The 19,250-nt window shown below is 57.5% G+C and overlaps 1 protein-coding gene across 6 annotated transcripts; it reads right to left on the bottom strand.

Moving 5' to 3' along the window:
* Positions 1 to 5,465: 5,465 nt before the first annotated feature.
* CAPN11 (calpain 11) lies at positions 5,466 to 17,998 on the bottom strand. Of its 6 annotated transcripts, none has more exons than XM_056487652.1 (22): positions 17,901 to 17,998; positions 15,064 to 15,346; positions 14,418 to 14,487; positions 13,294 to 13,412; positions 13,023 to 13,156; positions 12,200 to 12,368; positions 11,700 to 11,783; positions 11,530 to 11,615; positions 11,263 to 11,337; positions 10,667 to 10,827; positions 10,419 to 10,588; positions 10,201 to 10,212; positions 9,718 to 9,929; positions 9,568 to 9,607; positions 9,322 to 9,387; positions 8,935 to 8,992; positions 8,779 to 8,843; positions 7,886 to 7,954; positions 7,698 to 7,776; positions 7,120 to 7,236; positions 6,988 to 7,046; positions 5,466 to 6,759 (listed from the first exon to the last, which is right to left on the bottom strand). In XM_056487652.1, the coding sequence occupies exons 2-22, from the start codon at positions 15,307 to 15,309 to the stop codon at positions 6,733 to 6,735; spliced, it is 2,118 nt and encodes a 705-aa protein (XP_056343627.1). In that variant the 5' UTR covers positions 15,310 to 15,346; positions 17,901 to 17,998; the 3' UTR covers positions 5,466 to 6,732. The 6 variants fall into 6 exon arrangements, with proteins under 6 accessions (XP_056343627.1, XP_056343629.1, XP_056343630.1 ...); XM_056487654.1 differs by lacking the exon at positions 17,901 to 17,998 and adding an exon at positions 16,896 to 17,063; XM_056487655.1 differs by lacking the exon at positions 17,901 to 17,998 and adding an exon at positions 15,809 to 16,112.
* Between the last annotated feature and the right edge of the window lie 1,252 nt (positions 17,999 to 19,250).

The following is a 19,250-nucleotide window of genomic DNA, read 5'->3' as shown; positions in this document are numbered from 1 at the left end:
ATGCCCCCTCCTCCCAGGCCCGACACACACTCCCTGAAAGTGATCCCGCTTCACAGCCGAGGCCCCATTTGTTGGGGTGGCAGTGTAGGGGAGAGAAGGGGGGCGAGGGAGAGTCAACATCTGCCCACCACAGAAATGTGGGCTGGCAGGGTGGGGTTCTGTTTCACTACAAGGCTTTGCCATAGCTCTTGAGCAGGCAGCTGAGTCCAAAGTATGCTCGCCTGTCATTCCCTGCCAGTGCCAGCAATTGTCACCCTCCTCCCACAAGGGCCAGGTGAGCCAACAAGGAGAGTGGGCAAGGGATGCCCAAGGTGCAATACACTGAGGAGCAGTTGGGTACTGCGCTGAGAAAGAGCTTTGATTTGGCTCCATGAGTGATTCAAGAGCAGGATGGTAAGGAGTGTCCTGCACTTCCCAGCTGTGTTCCAGTGTTCCCAAGCTGAGTTAGTTTGGGGCAAGCAGCCAGGGGAGCACAAGCTAGCCAGAGTGAGGGTGCAAGGCAGGAAAGTCCATGGCCATGTCTGTGCCCTTCCGCTTCCCTCCTGTGCCGAACTTTTGTTTTGTTCCTGGTGGATGTCTGTCTTCATTTCCTCCCCTTGTTCCCTTCCAAAACCCTGCCAAGGCCCTACTTTTGGCTCTCGCTCAAGAAGAATTTAGGAGAATGAACAGACACAAGGGACCAAAAGCAACTGCTCCATTTCCCTGCCTGCCTGCTGCAAGCTGTCCCTTGCCCAGTAAGTCCCATCCAAGGGTGGTTCGTTCAGCCAGAGTGACCTTTCCCAGCCCCACGGATTCTTCCCAGGGAGCCAGCCATGGATGAGGAAAGCAGGCTGGCCATGCCTCAGCACAGGGACACCGTGTGCTGAAAGCAGAACCAGCTCCCCGATGGCCCCAGAGCTCCGAGGGCCGGGGTTGACGTCAGCCCCTTGGGACTGGCCTCCCGGAGGCTCTGGGTGTGCCGTGGGCAGAGGCTGTGCTGTGCACTGCCGCCAGCTCTGTCCTGTCTGCCTCACGGGGAGCACAGAGCTCACACCAAGGAAGCAGGAGCCAAAACGTGGCTGCAGCCATGTCAGGGTTTATGTTTCCCCAGGAGGGAGCATCTTCCCTTCCATCAGGGAGGCAGCGGGTGCGGTGCTTGGCTTGCTCTTGAGCTTCCTGGGTTCACTGTGCTGCAGCCAATCCTGGCTAAGCCTTGCTTGGTGCCTTGATTTCCCCAGCAGTACAGCTCCACTGGGAATATCCTCTCCTTGTGCAGAGGGCACTTGCAGCATCCTATCTCTGAGCAGGCTGGGGACCACTGGGATGAAAATGCAGCATCCCAGGTCAGTGTGAGTGATGACAGCAATGGAGGAGAGTGGACATCTTATTTCCTGGGGAGCCTTTTCCTAGGAAAAGCCCTGCCTGAACTAGGGGAACTGATCATCCTTCCATCCATACTGGGAGAATCCTGTGCTCCAGACCCACCGGGAAAGGGAGGTACTGACCAGGTGCAGAGATGCTGTAGCACATTCCTGGGAGCGTTGCCTCTGGGTGTTACGTTGTTGTTGTATCTGAGTGTAATGTTGCCGAGATACACAAGGGAGTGGATGGAAAATTATTTGGGAACAAAGGGGCTGTAGTGTGTGGCCTCTGCAGAAACCTGTTCCTTCCCGGGAAGGGAGCACAGCAGGCTCTCACCCTGCTTTGAGAGCCAGGTGCTTGCAACATCCGATCACTTGGAAGAAGGTGAGGCAGGGCTTAATTGCCAAGCTCTTGGGACTCATAGAAAGGCAGATTTTTGTCTCTTGCCAAAAATGCAGAGATCTTGCCAAGTCTCTTTCCCCATCTGGAAGGTCAGGGTCCTTAGCCTCCAATTGGGCAAAAGTACAGGCTAGGGAGATGAAGGGATATAAACTTGCTCCTCTGCCGAATGAGGCACAGTGCTAGGAAGAGAATGCAACATTGAAAAAAAACCAAAATCTCACTACTATCTGCTTCAAAATGCAAGATTTAGGGCAGCAGAGTCCTGCCCGTGTGCTTCCTACGCCAAGACATGTAGAGCCTTGCTGTAACTTCTCTGATCCATGGAGGACTTTCTGGTCCTGCAATCACTGCTCTGTCTCTCAACACTTTTTACTTGTCTATGTTTCATCCTTCTTCACCAAGGGACTCAAAATTCCTCACCAGATGGTTGGCTTATGTTTTACTGGGTAAGTGTCAAGACCACTTCCTTTCAGGCATCCGTTTTCTTTATTGTATCAATTGCACAACCACGTATCACCTATTAAATGACGGGAAGGGCTGAGATCCACTTCCCGAGCCTAAACATGGCCTGTACACCCCTCCATAGTACTTATTTCTCTCAGATGATCTGTTAACAGCTGGACACCAGCAAACAAGGAGCAGGAGATTCCCTGGGGCAGCATGAGGATGATTTGGGCTTCTGGTGAGCCTGTGGGTGGAGCAGTGCTGGTGAGATAGCAGGGCTGGAAGCAGCTCACACAGGGGTCTGTCCTCAGTGGGGTGACAGGACTGTGCAGAGCTGTCCTCTTGTCTTCTCCTCCCTGCCATCCCAAAGCCTTGAGAATTCAGCTTGTCCAAAGCCCAGCCCCTGCTGCTGAGCACAGGTGAGCTCACAGCCCACACATCCCCTGGGCAGATCCTGGGGTTGGAGCCAGCCACCACCTCCATCTCCTCCGGGAGAGGATGGACCCGTTGGGAGGCACAGCTGGAGTGTGTGACATGCCAGCATCTGGGCAGGAGATGGCAGTGCTGCCTCCTGGTACAACTCCTCTTGGTTGCTGCTGCCCTTCTGAGAAGGGAATGTCTTCCAAGCAGTCCTGTGCCCCATCACACAACAGGCAAATCTGGCACCCCTTAGGCCACCCCATCCATGAGTGACCTGCCACACTAAGCCTGCTCCCAGGAGCGTCTGCTCTGTGGGAGGGCAACCATCGGCACCTGCTGATGCCAGAGTAGGCTGTTGCATGATAAAATCTCCATAGGATTCAGCAGGGATCCTGGGAAGATGGGCATCTTCACAAGATGTATGAGATTTGCTGCAAATCTTGCTCTTGGCAGCACTGGGAGCTCTCAGAAATGACAAGGGGAGGAAGATGAGAGTCAGGAAGCCCAAAACTATTTTAGTTTTAGGAAACCTCATCCTTCTGGCAGGGATCCCAGAAGGTGCTGGTGGTGGGGACAGTGGTGGCACCCAAGCACCCAGCCCTGTGCAGGAGGAACACAGGCCATTCCTACTGAGAAGAGATGTAAGTGCTATAAATAGGTTGTTTAATGCTCTGTGGCCAGGCCTTGGAAAGCCCCAGCCCATGCACATTCCCTGCTGCTGGCACTGGGATGGCAGCTGTTGAAAAAGGCCAAATCCAGCAGCTGCTGGCTGGTGCTCCTGGCCCCTGCCCCAAGTCTCAGCCCTCCTGCTTCCCTCCTGGGATGGCTGAGCCTTTAGCATCCCTTGGCACAGGTGCTGAGGCTTACTAGTGTGATGCTGGTGCTGCTTCCCAAGCCAGCAGTGACTGCAGGATGCTGCTGGTGCCAGAGGGACAAGGAGGATGAGGAGAGGGCTTTCCTCCCTGATATCCCTTGCAGACTGCCATGCCTGGGTGGGAGCTGTGGGGCCATGCCAGAGTCAGCTGCTGCCCACCCACAGGACCTCAGCTGTGGCTCTCCCCAGCCCCAGCTTGAGGTGCTGGGCTGGGCCCCACAGCCCGTCTGTGCTCAGACAAAGGCCCCTTGTGCCCGCAGCAGTGACATTCCTGCAGCCGTGGGCCGGGGCACAGTGAATGTAGCCAAGGGGGAGATGCCAGAGCCCAGCTGCTGGGGCAGCTGCTGGGGCCAGGTGGGGATGGGCTGTGGTCCTGACCCCCCTCCTGTGCCTGGGGATGGACGTGAGCAGCTGCTGGGAGAGGGGGAACCCCCAGGAAGGGCAGGCAGCTCTGGGCTGCAGGAAGCAGGGCCATGTGAGGTGCAGGAGATTCCGGGATGCTGGGGAGCAGGAGCAGTGGTGCTGTGCATCCATGGGCACTGCTGGCTCACCCAACACAGACCTATGGGATAGGCAGAAGTAGGGTGAGCTGGCTTTTGCTGGCTAGTGCCTGTCCCAAGACAAACCCAGAGCTAAGAGCAGCTTTGGTCACATCTGGTCCTGTTGCTACTCAGCTCACTTCAGCATTTAAAGCCTCTCTCTGCTGGGCATCTTCCTTGTCCCCTTTGCAAGGAAGGGGATGAGCCAGGCTACTGTTAGTGGCATGAGCTGGCAGCTGGGGGAGCCCTGCCTGCTGACCCCTGCTGATACTGCCAGCTGCCAGGGCCAGCAAGGGAAGGGATCTGCCAGCTGGCACCAGAGGAGGGAGGGATGGGGCTTTTGGTAAGGCTACGCCAGGGGCACCTGTCACCCCAAAGCCAGGGTGTCACCATACCCTACAATTGGGCCTGTGTGTGTGTGATGAGGCCCTGCAGCTGGGACAGCTCTGCCTGCCTGCCTGCACCCCGTTCTGTCCCACCTGAGCCTTGTTCTGCAGGGCATTTGGGACTGCATGGAGGAGCAGGAAGCCTGGGCTGGTGAGCCCTAAGCTCACCAACCTGGGAGACAGCTCAGCTCACAGGTAGTCAAGAGACAAGCACAAGTAGCCCACCTCCATCCAGCCCTGGGGAGCCTTGTGAGGCAGCTGGGGGGCTGTTTCCTCCTGCCAGCACACCTCAGCTCCTGTCTGTGCTCTGAGCCAGGCTGGCTTGCCCCAGAACCGATTGCTGCCCCACTGTGGGGACACTGGTCCCAGAGAGCTGGGCTGGTCCAAAGGCTACCCATATAAAGGATATTGGGATGCTGGGATGGATAAGGTATCCAGGGTCACTCCTCTTACAAGTGCTGAGCACCCCTGGGCCATCCCAGCTGCAATGTCCTTCTGGAGTGTGAGCAAGGAGCAGGATGCACTTACAGCAAGTCCTGCCCTGAGCCACACTATGAAAAGCCCCACCATCCAGCACTCCACTGCCATTTTCATGGAAGGCTTCTGCTTCTAGCTGTAACTGGCATGACCTCAAAGGAAGCAGGGGAAAACATTCACTTTCCCACAGGCAGTATCCAGAGAAGAAATAAACCTTTTGGTCCCCTTCCAGGGTCCAGAGTTCCAGGCTGCTCTCCACTTCCACCAGCTCTATTGTTAACTCCATCCTATCCTCTTTCCCCTCCCCAGCCTCCACAAGACACCTTTCATTAAAAGCAGCGCTCCCTTCCCTCTCTCCTACATGGTGCTGCCCCATGTGTCAGCGTTGAGACACTCGTGCAAAGGAAGAGCCAAGTTTTTTAAAGCCCTAGGGAATGTGGATATCTCCAGCCCCACAGCAAGACTGCCCTGATGGTGCTGCTCCACCTGTGCCCCAGGCTGGGCAAGCAGTGTGACCTGGGCTTGGCTGTGCACCAAACCATGGTGAGCAGAGGGAGGACACAGAGCCCAAGACACCTCCCAGACCACAGGTCTAACAGATCTGTTTATTCCTGGAGAGAACAGTGAGCAGGGTGAGGAAGCAGAGCTGCCGGGCAGGCAGCAGTGGTTATTGCTGCAGGTGCATCCTCCAGTGACAGCAGGGGTCTGGGGGAAGCAAACTGCCTGCCTGCCTCTGCAGGGCAGGGGACGGGCCCTTGCCCACTGCCAGGCTGGAGCCAGCCCATTACCCCAGAAGGTGAGGGCAATGGAGTAGCACAGAGAAGTGCAAATATGTTGGCACTGGAGTCCATCCGTACTGGGCAAAGGAGCCCAAGCTGAGAGCGGTGTGGGAGGATGAGGGATTGGGAGAAAAAACCCAGCTCTGTGCCAAAGATCCTCCTAAACCACCACCCTTTGCTCTCTGGAGGAAGGCATTGCCTCTTGGGTGCTGTACCCCCTAGCCCTGCTGTGGGCCATGACCAAGGGCAGCAGATGTGCCAGGAGCTCCCAGGGATGGGAGGGGAGGCCAGGCTGCTGTGACAGTGATGGCATAGCCATGCCTACGTGGGCAAGAGGAGCTGCAGCTGCACTGCAGGGTCACGTGTGTTCCCATGATAGAGGAGCCCCAAAACATTCAGTGCTTGAGTTGTAGGGCTTGACCCAGTGGTGGGCACAGGCAGGGGCATGGAGGTGGAAGGGATGTGTTGAAGGCCACGCAGAGAAGAGCCAGCAGGCTCCACACTTTGGTCGCGCTTAGTGGTGATAAGTGTGGTGCAAGGACTTCATGATATTGAGTATGGCCATTCCTCCTCCCAGAAGGCCACTGTGGCTCCCTCAGGAACCTGCTGCCTGAGCAAGGCAATAGTGCTGATGCTCCCAGGAGTGGGTGCACAGATAGGCAATGTGTGCCAGAGGGGATGGGTCAGCACTAGAGCAAGTGCTACGAGTGTCCTCCCCCTCATGCCCCAGCAGCTGCCTCCCTGCTCTGCAGCTGGCCTCCAGCCTGCCACCCTGCAGGGATTCACAGGTACCCCATGCTGCTCACCCTCCTCCTGTTCTGGGGTGACAGGGAGCAAAGGGGAGTGGAAAGAAGTCCAGCCCAGAAGAGGAGAAGGGAATCCCCTGCCTGCCTTGACCCCTGGTCCACTGGAGAAGATGGTGTGAGGCTTGCTGGGAGGCAGGGCTGGTGGCTCAGCGTGGGATGGAGCAAGGGGAGAAGAGTATCCTGTATCCACAGATCCAAGGGGAGGCACTTGGAGTGGGCCTGGCCCGTTGGGGTGTCCCAGCTGCAGCAGATCTGTTGTAACTTCTAGCCACACATCGTCAGCAGCAGCCACTGGGAAGGAGAGGGAGAAGGGATGAGCAGGGTGCATTTTTGGCATGAGTCAATTTTAACAGCCCTCCAAGAAACACGGAGCCTACAGCGGTTCTGTTTATTTATCTTGATCTTTTCTGGGTTCTTCCCCTACACAAGTCTTTCTACCACCCACCCCAGATGCCCCATTCACCCTAATGCTGTGTCCCCTTGTTTCCCACCCCAGCTTTCACTGGGCTGAACTCTCACCTCAGAAAGGTTCATGACAGCAGTGCCAGTGCCTTCAGGGTCCATGCTACGGAAGAACCCTGCAGGGACACAAGCAAAGTGAGCAACACATCTCTCTGTTCCTGCCCTCCCTGCCCCAGGCACGTCACTCACTGAACATTGTCTCCAGCTTCAGGAGGCAGCACACGAAGTTGTCAAAGTCCACGCCCATGTCATTGTCTGCATAGCGGGCCGCCACCACCTGATGCAGCTTGTTGTTCAGCTTGAAACCTGCAAGGCAGAGAGCAGTCATCCCCCAGAGAGGCAGGAGAGCAGGGTGTAGTTGAGAAAGTCCATGCACCCACACAAAAGGTCCACCAACCCACCCAAGGAAGTGTCTACCCGTGTCCAGCCCCAGGAGGAAGAGGGGATGCTCTCCCTGCAGCCATATTTGACTAGTTAGCTCACTGATTCACCCCAGGGCTTTGCTTTGCCAGGATGGGATTCTGCAGGTCAGAGGAGGACAGAGGGTGGGACCATCTTGCGTGCATCTCTAACTCTGAGGCTCCAGCATTTGGCACAGCTGTGATGCAGAAAGCCTGGTGCGTACATGGGCCACATCTCACTACAACAGGTTGCCTTCAAGCATGTAATACAGGCTGGCTACACTCTTCTCCTGCTGTTTGGGACAGGACTGTGACAGCAGGAGCCCCCTCCCCAGCCTCCAGCCCAGTCCCATCCTCCAGACATACCGGCTGACTCCAGAGCCATGCGCATCTCATAGGAGCTCATGGTGCCTGACTTATCCAGGTCGTACTGGCGATAGATCGTCTGCAAAAACATCACAGAGGACATGAAGGGAACGTGCTCCTGTGGCCTCCAGGCTGCCTGTCCCCGCTCCTTGCTGCCCCAGGAGGGGTGCTGCCCCTCTGCTCCTCACCAGCCAGCTCCGGATCTTGTTCCACAGGATCTGGAACTCCACCAGCCCAAGGCGGGCACTGCCATCTTTCTGGGAGCAAAGGGTCAAGGAGTTTAAAGCAGCCAGGGAAGGGTGGAGGTACAAAGGCAAAGCTGCCAGACCCCAGGCACAGGAGGAGAGAAAAGCCTGGACGCACTTGGCCTGCCCAATTTTTCCCCCAACCTTCCCCTCTCTCCTGCAGTATCAGAAAAATAAGAGCCTGCAAGGAAAGGGTAACACTTGAACTAGCAGCCATGCCACTCCCTGGGAGCAGCTGTGCTGCTGCTGTAGGAAGCAGACTGCTGTGCTGTCCTTGGACCACAGCTGGGCTGGCCTGCAGCAAAAAGGAATGTTGTGGGGCCAGGCTGGAAAAGGGCTCAGAAGTGCTCCTTGCCTGATCCTACAGCTGCATGTCCTTGTACAGGAAGGACACTGGCCATGGCTCCTGTCACTTGACTCATTCACAACAGCTGGACAGGAAAGAAGCCCAATAACCCTTTTTCCCTTTCACGCGTGCCTCCAAGGCTGGTGGCACAACAGCACTACGCACATCAGGCTATGGAGCCCATGGGAAGTGAAACACAGGAACTTCCTCCTGGAGGTGAAAGTAGAAGGCATGGGGTGGGGCCGTGCTGGGCTTTTGGTGGGAGAGCCAGGGCCCAAGCAAGCAGGGGAAGTGATGGTGCTTGCCAAAACACCTGCTGCTAAAGTTGAAGAGTGCAGGGCAGGTGGACCTGAAGCCACAAGGACTGACCCCAGTTGAACAGCTTCAGCACTGCTGGAAAGCCAAGCCCCAGCTCCAAGAGACAAGTCTTGTTTCTTTGCAGGCTGAGCACCATGAAAACTGGCCCTGGCCCACAGCACCAAGAGGATACGTCCATCAGGTTGACCATGTTGCGGCAGGAGTCCAGGCTGAACCCATCCGTTTTCAGATCTTTGTCTGAGGAGAAAGGAGGAAACCCAACCATCAAACCCAACCTGCTGAGCAAGCCTGGGCAGCAGGGAGCAAGGATAGGAAGAGTAGTGCTTACGTCTAGAGATGACTCTGTTCAGGATAGTCCGAAGCTCAAAGACGTTGATTTCCATGTCCTGGAGCAGAAGCAGAGTTAGCATCACCCCTTGCCTGCTCTCCACCCCACTTGTGGCCATTGTCCCTCTCCTGCCTTAACATCTCTTCCTTAGTAACAAAGCATGAGGATGCCATTACATTTCTTGTACACCCAGAAGAGTCACAGCTGGATGCTCTTCCCCAAATCTGTCCATCACACCATCCCTGTGGGCAGCTGGGCTGAGCCACAGCAAAGATGGACTTGTCTGCAGGATGGGACTGAGTGAGTGTGAACTCCACAGCCAGAGGTTCGGTCCTGTTCCCTTCCCTCCCCAGAGGGCCTTCCAGAGCTTGGTGCAGCCGTACCCACCTCCCCTGCCAGCTGCTGGAACATGTTCTTGAAGCTGTCCTCTATGTCATCCTCAGTTATTTCCTCCTGGGGTGATGCAAACCAGAAAGAAGAGGTTAGTAGTCAAACCCAGGCTCTGCCCTGCCTTCCAGGCTCAGTAAACACCAACTGGAAAGGAAGCTCGTCTTTGTTCTTCTCATCTTTGTTAATTCCCACATCCCCATCACCCCAACCTTGCCAGCCCCGATCCAAAGTGGCGGCTCCTACCTCATCTGCCAGATCTGCCGTGACCTCCTCATCCAGCTCCCTGGGGAGAACAGAAAGGGGAAAACACAGCGGTGAGCAGGGTCCCCAGGCAGCAGGCAGCCTGCAGAGGGGAACACCCCCTGCTCCCAGCCCTGCCAGGCCGGGACTCACGCCGTGTCCGACTGCTTCTCGGTGAAGACGCGCAGCACGAAGTCGGCCTCCTTGTGCGGCTCGAAGGTGGAGGGCACGATGATGTACTCGCCGGGCGGCAGCCGGATCTGGTTGCTCACCTCCCGCAGGTTGATGAAGGTCTCGGAGCGCGCCCGGGACTGGTTCCGCAGGAAGAAGTCCTTCTTCAAGTGCACGTTCTGCATGCCCTGGGCCTGGGGAAGGAAGGTGCTTGTGGACCGCGATGGCAAGCACCCACAGGGAATGGTGGGACCAGCGCCAGCCCCATCAGGTAGGACAGCCCTGCCCTGCCCATCCAGTAGGAGCCATCCCTCCCTCCCAGCTGGAGGTGCCCAGCACCCACTAGCACCCTAGCCATGGCCAGTGCTGTGGGAGCTCTCATGCCACTGGATGCATCCAACCCATTTTTGCCCAGTCTTGTGCTTCCCTCCAAGATTTGGTGGGCTCTGACAGCTCGGGACGTACCTCCTCAGGAACCTGCAGACAGGAGGGAGAAAGGGGAAAAAATCAGAATCCCAGTACTTGCCCCATCCCTTACAGCTGCAGGGAGGACAGGATGGGGCACATCAGCCTACAGCTGGCCAAAGCTGGTAGAAAAGATTTTCTTGAGGACTGGGGTTGAGGTGGAACTGGCAGGGCTGAGCCTGTCCCAAGGAAGAAGGCTTGGGGCGGGCAGGGGTTACCTCGTAGACAGCAAAGCCGATGGTGTGCATGTCACCTCCCACCCGCCGCTCCCGCCGCCGGTGCTTCTGCATCAGAGCCACCAGGAAGCTGCAGGCCATCTCATCGTCCCCAGGGTCATCATCCTCCTCCAGCAACTTGATCTTAAACTGGGGGTTGATCCAGAACGTGGCTGGGAGGAAGGGGATGTGTGGATGAGGCAGCTGGTTTCACCAGGCTGCACGAGCACAGGTGTGGAGGCCAGAGGTACCTGGGTGATTCCTGCAGCCCCCGGCAGTGCTGCCCCGGCGCCACGTGCCCTCGAACACCTGCGTGTGCCACCTGCTCAGCTCGTCCTTGGTGAGGGCATCGGGGGTCAGGTTGCAGATCTCCAGCCTGGAGAACTCCCTCATGAAGTCCCGGAAAGACATCCTGTGGGAGGCAAGGAGGGGCTGAGGCCAGGGCACTGCTGGGGGGAGGCAGGAGAGCACAAGCAGCTCTGGACCCAGATAACATTTTAGGAGAATTAAGTGACAGTAAAATCTTCTACCCTAAACAGTTATAGTTTATTTAAATCCCCATGCTGGTTTTGGGTTGGAAGGGATATTTACTCTTCCTAGATGTTTATTTTGCATTTAGTTGGCCTGAATTTCCTTCAAGGGAGGAAAATTATTAAGTAGATCAGATGAGAAAATGCTGGCAATCTCTCCAGTGCTGGAAAGCCAGCTCATACAGGCAGGTCATGCGCTTCAGGGGAAGCATGACTGCAGGATCTCTCCCCGGCTCCTCTGCTACTTCCCAGACTGGGTGCTGGAATAGAGCAGCACCCACAGGGAGTGGTGGGAGCCACTTTGCTCCAGCACTCACCAGAACTCTCCATCCTCCATCTTCAGCTGCAGCTCTTCCCTCTCGTCAGGGTCAATGTTGTTCCACTCAGAGGAACTGGAATAGCAGGAGAGACACAATGAGATAGGGACTCCTGAGAGCAATGCAGAGCTCAACTCCTCTCTTTCTGATGCCAAGGGCTCTGCACACTGTGAGCTTCCCCTCAGCAGTGCCCTGTGCCTGACTGCTGCGTGTGCAGCGCTTGCTGGTCTGCCAGAGCCAGACTGCCATCCCTCCTGTCCTGCTTACCCATCACTCCAGGCTCCAGTCCACTCCACCTGACCCCAGGGGTTCCTGATGCGGATGAGCTGTTCCTGCTGACCCCGGTAGTTCACCTGCCAGAAACCAAACACACGAGTTGGAGCCCAGGCCACTTGCCAGGCTGCTATTGCCATTAAAGTCTAATCTAGGTGACTCACATCTCTGAAGGCTGTGACAGAGTAGGCATGGCCCTTCACCAGCTTCTTGAAGGTCACTGCTTCCATATCAAAGGCGCTTGTGATCTGAGGAGAACGTGTAATGCTCAAGTCAATAGGACTGAATTCACGTAGTCTTGTCCCTACCCCCTTCCCTCCACTGTGTGGAGAATTCTTGCTTTGCACTGCTCCAGCCAAGAGAAGTAGCAGGTAGCAGCTCCCTGTGTTCAAAGGCTGCTGGTTGTAGAAAATTTAAAGACAGTTTCCTTAGCAGAGGACCCCAAAGATCTATCAAGGAACCACCCACACTTCAGAATTTAAAAGCCCTGCTCCAGGTAATTTGCTGATGCAAAACATGGCTAGAGCTGTAGGCAGTCCCTCGTCCTGCACTTGAGATGCACAATCCCACTCCATCCAAAGGAGCCCATGCACGGCAGCTGGGCTGCAGCAGCACAGTGCTGTGGCACCCTGGCTCCGCAGAGAGGGCAGTGGGGATGACTCACGTCGATGGAGCAGCCCAGCAGGGAGCCCCTCTCCAGCGCCTTGCGGATGATGTGGCCCATGTTGCGCGGCGGCCGCTTCAGGTCGTACATCTCCGCCACGCCGCCCGTGAAGTCCTCGAAGCCCTCGGTGGTGCTGCCCCCCGAGAGCGACTCGTAGCAGCCGTTCAGCCTGAGGGGCCATGAGGAGACAGGGAGGTAGCACACTGCAGCCCCCAGCACAAGCAGGGCCAGCGACACGAGAGACTCCCTCCCCTCCACCCTGCACCGTGAGGTGCCCTACCACACGTGCCCACCCGCCCACATGGCCACCACGGGGACACCCACTTGGCACAGGCCTTGGGATGCCCACTTGGCACAGGCCTTGGGATACCCACTTGGCACAGGCCTTGGGATACCCACTTGGGAGAGGCCTTGGGTACCCACTTGGGAGAGGCCTTGGGATGCCCACTTGGCACAGGCCTTGGGATACCCACTTGGGAGAGGCCTTGGGATACCCACTTGGCACAGGCCTTGGGATACCCACTTGGGAGAGGCCTTGGGATACCCACTTGGCACAGGCCTTGGGATACCCACTTGGGAGAGGCCTTGGGATACCCACTTGGGAGAGGCCTTGGGATACCCACTTGGCACAGGCCTTGGGATACCCACTTGGGAGAGGCCTTGGGATACCCACTTGGCACAGGCCTTGGGATACCCACTTGGGAGAGGCCTTGGGATGCCCACTTGGCACAGGCCTTGGGATGCCCACTTGGCACAGGCCTTGGGATACCCACTTGGGAGAGGCCTTGGGATACCCACTTGGCATAGGCCTTGGGATACCCACTTGGCATAGGCCTTCTCCAGCAGAGCGCTCCAGAACTCGGTGCACTCTGCCGAGTGCACGAACAGAAGTTCCCCGTCCTTGGTGGGCAGCAGGTCATCCACCACCACGTCCACCCACTCACCGAACTGCCAGATCTGAGGGGTGAGGAGAGAGTGGGGTGAGCTCAGAGCATCACGTGGCTCATCCCTACCCCAGAGGGATGTCCTTCACCCACCACCCTCGCCTCTGCCACAGCCCACCAGCTGTGGATGGACCAAAACTCCCAGCCCACCTGGAAGTGAAAGATGCCAGCATAGTCCTCCTGGAAGCTCTGTCCATGGGGCACCACACGGTGCAGGAGCTCCTCGTTGAGTGTGAGGGAGCCAATGGCAGCCAGCAGCCAGCAGTCACCTGGGGAAGGAGAGGAAGCTGCTATGAGTACCTCCCTAGCTGGGAGGGGAGGTGATGGATGTTTAGGAGACTATGGTGTGCTCTCTTTGAAATTCCTGGGGCTACCAGCTCAAAAAGTCCATGGAAAAACACGAGAAGGTCCGGCAAGAAGAACTCAGGGATCCAGGCTTGCTCAGCCTGCCCACAGAGAGAAGTATTAGCTCAAGGCAGAAGGGAATGTTCCTCCCTCACCTGGAGCCTGGAGTCCAGACCACCACACACAGTCAGCACCAGCAGCCCCCTCCTGCAGCCATTTATCTGGACCCCCCTGGAACTCATTCATATGACTGCCCTCCTTATCTCAGACAGCAAGTTCTGTAGCAGAATTACACTTTGTATGTAAAAAGCCATTTTAGCAAGCAAGCAGTTTCCTGCTGCTACCCCAGCTTCTCGAATCACAAGCAATACCACGGCCCTTTTCCTTCCGTGTGATCTTAACCACAAGTGCTGCTCCAGGCCAGCACTGGGCTTTGAATCCTTTGCCTTGATTCTCTTTTCTCTTTTGCCTTTGAAGCCTTCACACCTTAGCCTTGAGCCTGGATAATCTGTAACTAGGCTGTGGTTTGACAAAATGCCATTTCTGAGTTTTTAACGACCACATGAACACTACCACAGTGCTTGGGGCTGTTATGCACTCCAGTTGCCACCTCAAGTTTGTCCTAATTACTGGATATATTAAATGTAGTCAGCCCTGAAAACAGCATATTAAATGTACTAAGGTATACAGTACTCCCAATCAAGTGCCCTGTTTGCTTCCAATCAGGACAACACTGTCTGTGGTACCAAGATCTGTTTCCACAGGTCTGGTGACCACAAAATCCCAGTGGCAGTTCAACTCTGCTAGCCTAGGAGGCATGGGATGCCCCTGACTTGCATCTTCCACCTCACAGAATGGAAATGGCCCCCCAACCCTCCCCAGTCACTACTGTCTGGACCAAAGTCCAGGGATGAAGCTTCAACACTCACCCAGAGCTCCCTGGCAGATGTCTGTCCGGGTGGCACCGCCAACGATGAACTGAGGGTCATCCACTAATTCCTGCGGAAGGACAGAATCAGATACTGGTGCTGGATCTTGGCAGGGCCTGGGCTTTAGCAGGGCTGGCACCCACTGCAGCTCTGACTTGAGGGAAATGGTATATGGTCCCTGTGAGATGTACCCCACCTGCCCTCTGCTAGGGAAGGCTGCTTGACTGCAACCCCAAGGCCATCCCAGTAAGGCAAGGCAAGATCTGCTGTATCCACGGGAGGACAGGGCTGGGTGACATTCCCCTTGCCCTCATGGCACCAGGGGATATGCACTCTCAAAAGCCCCAGCTACTGAGGGTGACACATCCATGCCATGACACCTAGAAGCAGCAACACAACCTACCTGTTTTGAAGCCTGCAGTGTGCTGCCCAGAGGAGGCAGTGCCTGCTAGACACAGCGCTTTTCTGAGCAGACACTCAAGGGCAATGGCCCTGGGCCCTTGGGAAAGGGGCTCTGCAGCCCTCCAGGGACTTTGAGCACTGAGGGGTCAGCAAGGGCCAGTCTGCAGCTCAGCAGACCACGTCAGTGCAGAGTGCAGGGTAGGGATGCCAGCCCAGCCTGAGAAGAAGCAAGGCCAGCGCTTACCGACGGACGCTTCCACTCCACTCCCCGCGTCTTGCTGGAGTGCGGCCCCAGCTCCTTGAATCCAAGGGCAGACGGGCCAGCTGGGAACTGGGGATCCCTGAAGAGGCTGCCACTCTCAATGCACTGCTGCTTGAGGGCCTCATAGTCCTGGTTGAGGTACTTGATGGCGTTGCTGTGCTGGCCGAGCCCCTCGGCTCTCAGGCGGTCTCTCTCCACGCGAGCAGCCATGCCGCCAAAGGGCATCATAGCCGGGCACCAGCACCGCTACCTGCCGCTCCACTCCCTGCAACACAGCGGCACGGCCGCGCTGGGGCTCTCCCTGGGGACATGAGCCACGCACGGAGCCAGGCTGGGGGGCTGGATCCCCAGTGCCCCACCACCGCCACAGCAGGGACCTTCTCCAGCAGCGCTGGCTTGCCCAGGGACACGCACAGCACCCCAGGGCGGGCACACACACACATCAGGAGAACCGCCCAGAGCCCATCCCCAGCAGCAGCCCCGTTCTGAGCCCTGTCCTCCAGCCCGGCCGCTGTGCCCTGCTGTCTTTAGGGGACACCGAGGGGGCCCAGCAGCACTGAGGGCTGGCTGGGAGGAGGCAGCCCCGCAGCACATAGGTCCTGTCCTGTCCTGTCCCCGCTACGCCAAAAGGCTGAGTCCGGAGGAATTTCAGACGCTTTCCAACCTCGTCAGCCTCTCCTCCCGGCGCAGCTTTCCGGGTTCTTCCCTCGTCCCGGCTCCTCCTCACCCGTCTCGGCCGCCCGCAGCTTCTGCCACCCCCAGGGGCCTCTCCCTCTCCTTTTCCCTCTTCTCCGAAAGCCGGCCCGGCTGCCTGAGCACTGAGTCAATCGGGCCGGGCAGGGAGGAGCCCAGCGGGGCGCACACAGCTCCAGCTGTGGGGCCAGGGAAGGACAGGGAAGGAAGAGGCGGGACGGCACACACACACAGGGAGGATGACTCAAGGCTGCTGACTGCCAGTGGAGCAGCCTGCTGGGAGAGACCGGGAAGGGACTGCGGAGCTCAGCGGGCACCAGGACAGCGGGGCCGGACAGACACCGCAGAGCCCCACGCCGCACCTCGCCTGCCCTGCAGTTGCCACCACCACTAGCCACCGGCACCTGCCCCACTCCCCAGCCATCTCAGCTCCCGCTTGGCCGGGCTGCCGCCGAATACTTCAGAGGTTTCTCCATGTGAGAAAGTGGCGCAGTCCTTGGGTAAATAAGCAAGGAGCCAGCAACCCACTCAGAGCAGCGAACTCGAATGCCACTGCTGGCCCTCTCCCGCCCCAGGGTGCAGCCTGGCTCCAAAGAGGCGCCTTTCCTTGTCCTGAAATGCTGTGGTAGCTAGCGGGAAGGCAGGCAACAGTGAATAGGGTGCAAACTCCTGGCACAAGCACAGAGCATAAACTTGGCTGCTAACCCATGTGGCTGTCCTAGCCAGAAACTTTTCAAAAGAAAAAAATCTACTCATCCCCATCACTCCGCCTGCTCTGGGATGCTCTAAACCCACTACTTTTCTCCAGGGTAGTGCCAGCCCTTCCCTCCTCTATGATGGTCCCAAATCTACGGAGCTCCTCCTACGACTCCTGCCCTGCAGCCAGCACCCTGGCAGTCTCTCCCAGAGGGAAGGCACTCGGTGCCTGCAGAGCTGGCAGGATGGCTTCTGCAGTCCCAGACACTGCCCAGAACACAGGAGGACTGAGGAAGTACAGCTGCCCACACTACCTCCAGATCCTACCTCCCCACTTCCCCAGCACTCACACCACAACCTACCAGGAAACTTTCCCTGCCCATAGGCCCTGGCAGGTTCCCTGCACCCTTTCCCACCCTACCTACCAGCAGTGGCCATGGCTGCGGACATGGGGAGCTCTGTGCAGACACGGGCACCGTATGAGTTATTCTTAGCTCTGTGGCTCAAAATACTCGGGAAGGCTGTGCTCAGTGGCAGACGGAGGTCACGCAAGCGCAGAGCAAAGAAAAGCATTTCAGACCCCAGAATGGGAGAGGAACCACATGGGTCTTTAAAGCAATGTTGTCAGCTGCTGACACCTCCCTAGCTTATGCTGACGGACACTGCAGGTCCTCCACGGAGGAGGAAGGGGTGTGACGGGACAAGCCAAGCCCCCAGGGCAGCTTTCCACCACAGGTGACATCCAACTACAATATGATGCTTTCCAGTACTCGAGGCACCTCTAATCCATCCCAGGTGGGAGCAAAAAGGCACACTGGATCCTGCAGGGTCCCTGACACCTTGCGCACTTTAGCGCATACTGCAAAGCCCTTGGGCAGCATCATTGTTGAAGTCCAGCCAAAAATCTTTGCAGAACTCTGGTTTGCCAGCTGTTCTTGCAAATCAACGGAAGTGGGGAGTTCCCTTCCTCAAAACCAGCCCTGACACACGGCATCCTGCCGCATACTCATCTCGGGGCAAAGCATCACAGCCATGGCATCCCACAGTGCTCAAGCAGCTCTCAGGCCCTTTCCAGCCCTCCAGATGACAAAGACCCTCGTTTCTCACAGGCTCCCCTTTATTTACCGCATCCCTTTGTCAGGATGCGGGCTTGGCTTTGGGGTCGGCAGCGCATCCCGGGAAGCTGCGGTATTCAATTTACTCGCCGGCCCGACCGGGAAGTCTCTGGGTGTCTGCGGATGCGTTACCTAATGCAAAAATCCCGGCAGACAGAAAGGGGATGGGAGGGGTAGGCATGCCTAGATAAGCTTAGAAAACGGAGGAAGCAGCCAGGGAGGGGGAGACGGACGGACCCGCAGCTCGGGGTCCCCCCCGGTGCTTATCCCCATGCTGGGGGTCGGATAAGGGTGAGGATGGGGGGATGGACTTACGGAAGCTGCTGCCGCCACCGCCCTGCCCGCTTCGGCTCGGCCCGGCCCAGCCCAGCCCAGCCCGGCTCGGTACAGCCCCGCGGAAGGTGGAGTTTCGGCGGGCAGGGCGTACGAGCAAAGCCGGGAGGGCAGTGGGAGGGGGAATTAAAGGAGCAGTGACAGCTTACAGGCACTGGGAGGGGATTATGGATCGAGGGTGATGGTCAGGTTCTGTCTGCTGTCACCCTCTCCCAGCTCCCAGGGATGGAAGGGTGCCGCCGGGATGGGCGTGCTCCTCTTCCTCCATTGTTCTGAGGAAAGGGTTGGGTGCATACGGAAACCGGGGCTGCAAGGATAAGAGGAAGCAACTTTCCCCGAGGAATGGATTTGCGGGTGACTGCTCCACACTGCCGGCACCGCGGCGTAGCTGGCTGAAGCTCTGCACTGCAGCCTGTCCCCAGGACTTGACTTTCTGGTGCCACGGCTGGGTACAGTGGTCCCACCGGATATCCCAGACTGTTGTGTCCCTTCTTCCTTTTCTCGTGCCTGGGGAGACTGTGGCCGCACCACCTCAATCCTTAAAGCCCATGTCAACAACGCCAGCACCAGCAGCTGGCCTCGCTGCTGGGTGCCAGCAGGTTCCTCTCCAGGCAGGTCCCACTGCCCTGGGGTTTTCCACGGCCACATCGGGGCTGCCCCTGCGTGCCCTCCGTGACTCACGGTGCAGCTATGCTGGGTGGTGCTGTTACCAGCGGGCATGGCTACACAGGGCTTGGCACCATACCCTGTGTGCTCAACATGGCTTTGCCTGGCATGGCATGGCTCAGTGTGGATTGGCACAGCTTGGCCTGGTGTGGCTTAGCCCAGCATATCTGACCAGGTCTGGCACAAGCAGCTCAGCTCAGCTCAGCCCCATCCCAGGAAAGAAGCTCTGTATTGCCATTCTTTTGGTGCCAGGGCTGAACAGGGTGATCCTAAAGGGTGGCACAAAGCCTGGAGCTCCCTCTCCTTGCCTGGTGCCTGCTGGCAGCTCGGGAAGCCGTGCCCATACAGACTCAGTGCAGCAGCTGGCACTGAGCCTGTGGGAGCCCAGGCCTCACCCCAGGAGGTAAATCCTTCCTAAGCAGGGAGCAGGTTGCACATGGAGCCAGGAGCCAAGTCTCTTGCCTGAGGGAAGGGCAACCCAAACATTTAAAACCAGCTGTAGCAAGGTCCTGCTGCTGCACGCACAAGCAGCCAGTCTGGTCCTGGCCAGCACCCACTAGAGCTGCCCTATCCCTGTACAGAGGGTACAGAGGATAGAGGCAGCTTGTTCTGCCCCCCTAGTGCAGAGGCAGCCTTGGGCTGCCCTGCTCTGGGTTGGTGCCAGGG

Source organism: Oenanthe melanoleuca, chromosome 3 (genome assembly GCF_029582105.1).
Source record: "Oenanthe melanoleuca isolate GR-GAL-2019-014 chromosome 3, OMel1.0, whole genome shotgun sequence".
Lineage (NCBI taxonomy): Eukaryota > Metazoa > Chordata > Aves > Passeriformes > Muscicapidae > Oenanthe > Oenanthe melanoleuca.
The sequence above is the reverse complement of the archived record's forward strand: the minus strand, read 5'-3'. Positions and strand labels throughout refer to the sequence as shown.

Coding starts and splice junctions, on each gene's coding strand:
- CAPN11 (XM_056487652.1), bottom strand. CDS start 15,309: ATGATGCCCTTTGGCGGCATGGCTGCTCGCGTGGAGAGAGACCGCCTG. Junction 9,388..9,567: donor CGGCAGATCTGGCAGATGAG/GTAGGAGCCGCC, acceptor GCATCACCCCAG/GAGGAAATAACTGAGGATGA. Junction 7,777..7,885: donor ACAAGATCCGGAGCTGGCTG/GTGAGGAGCAGA, acceptor ATGTTTTTGCAG/ACGATCTATCGCCAGTACGA.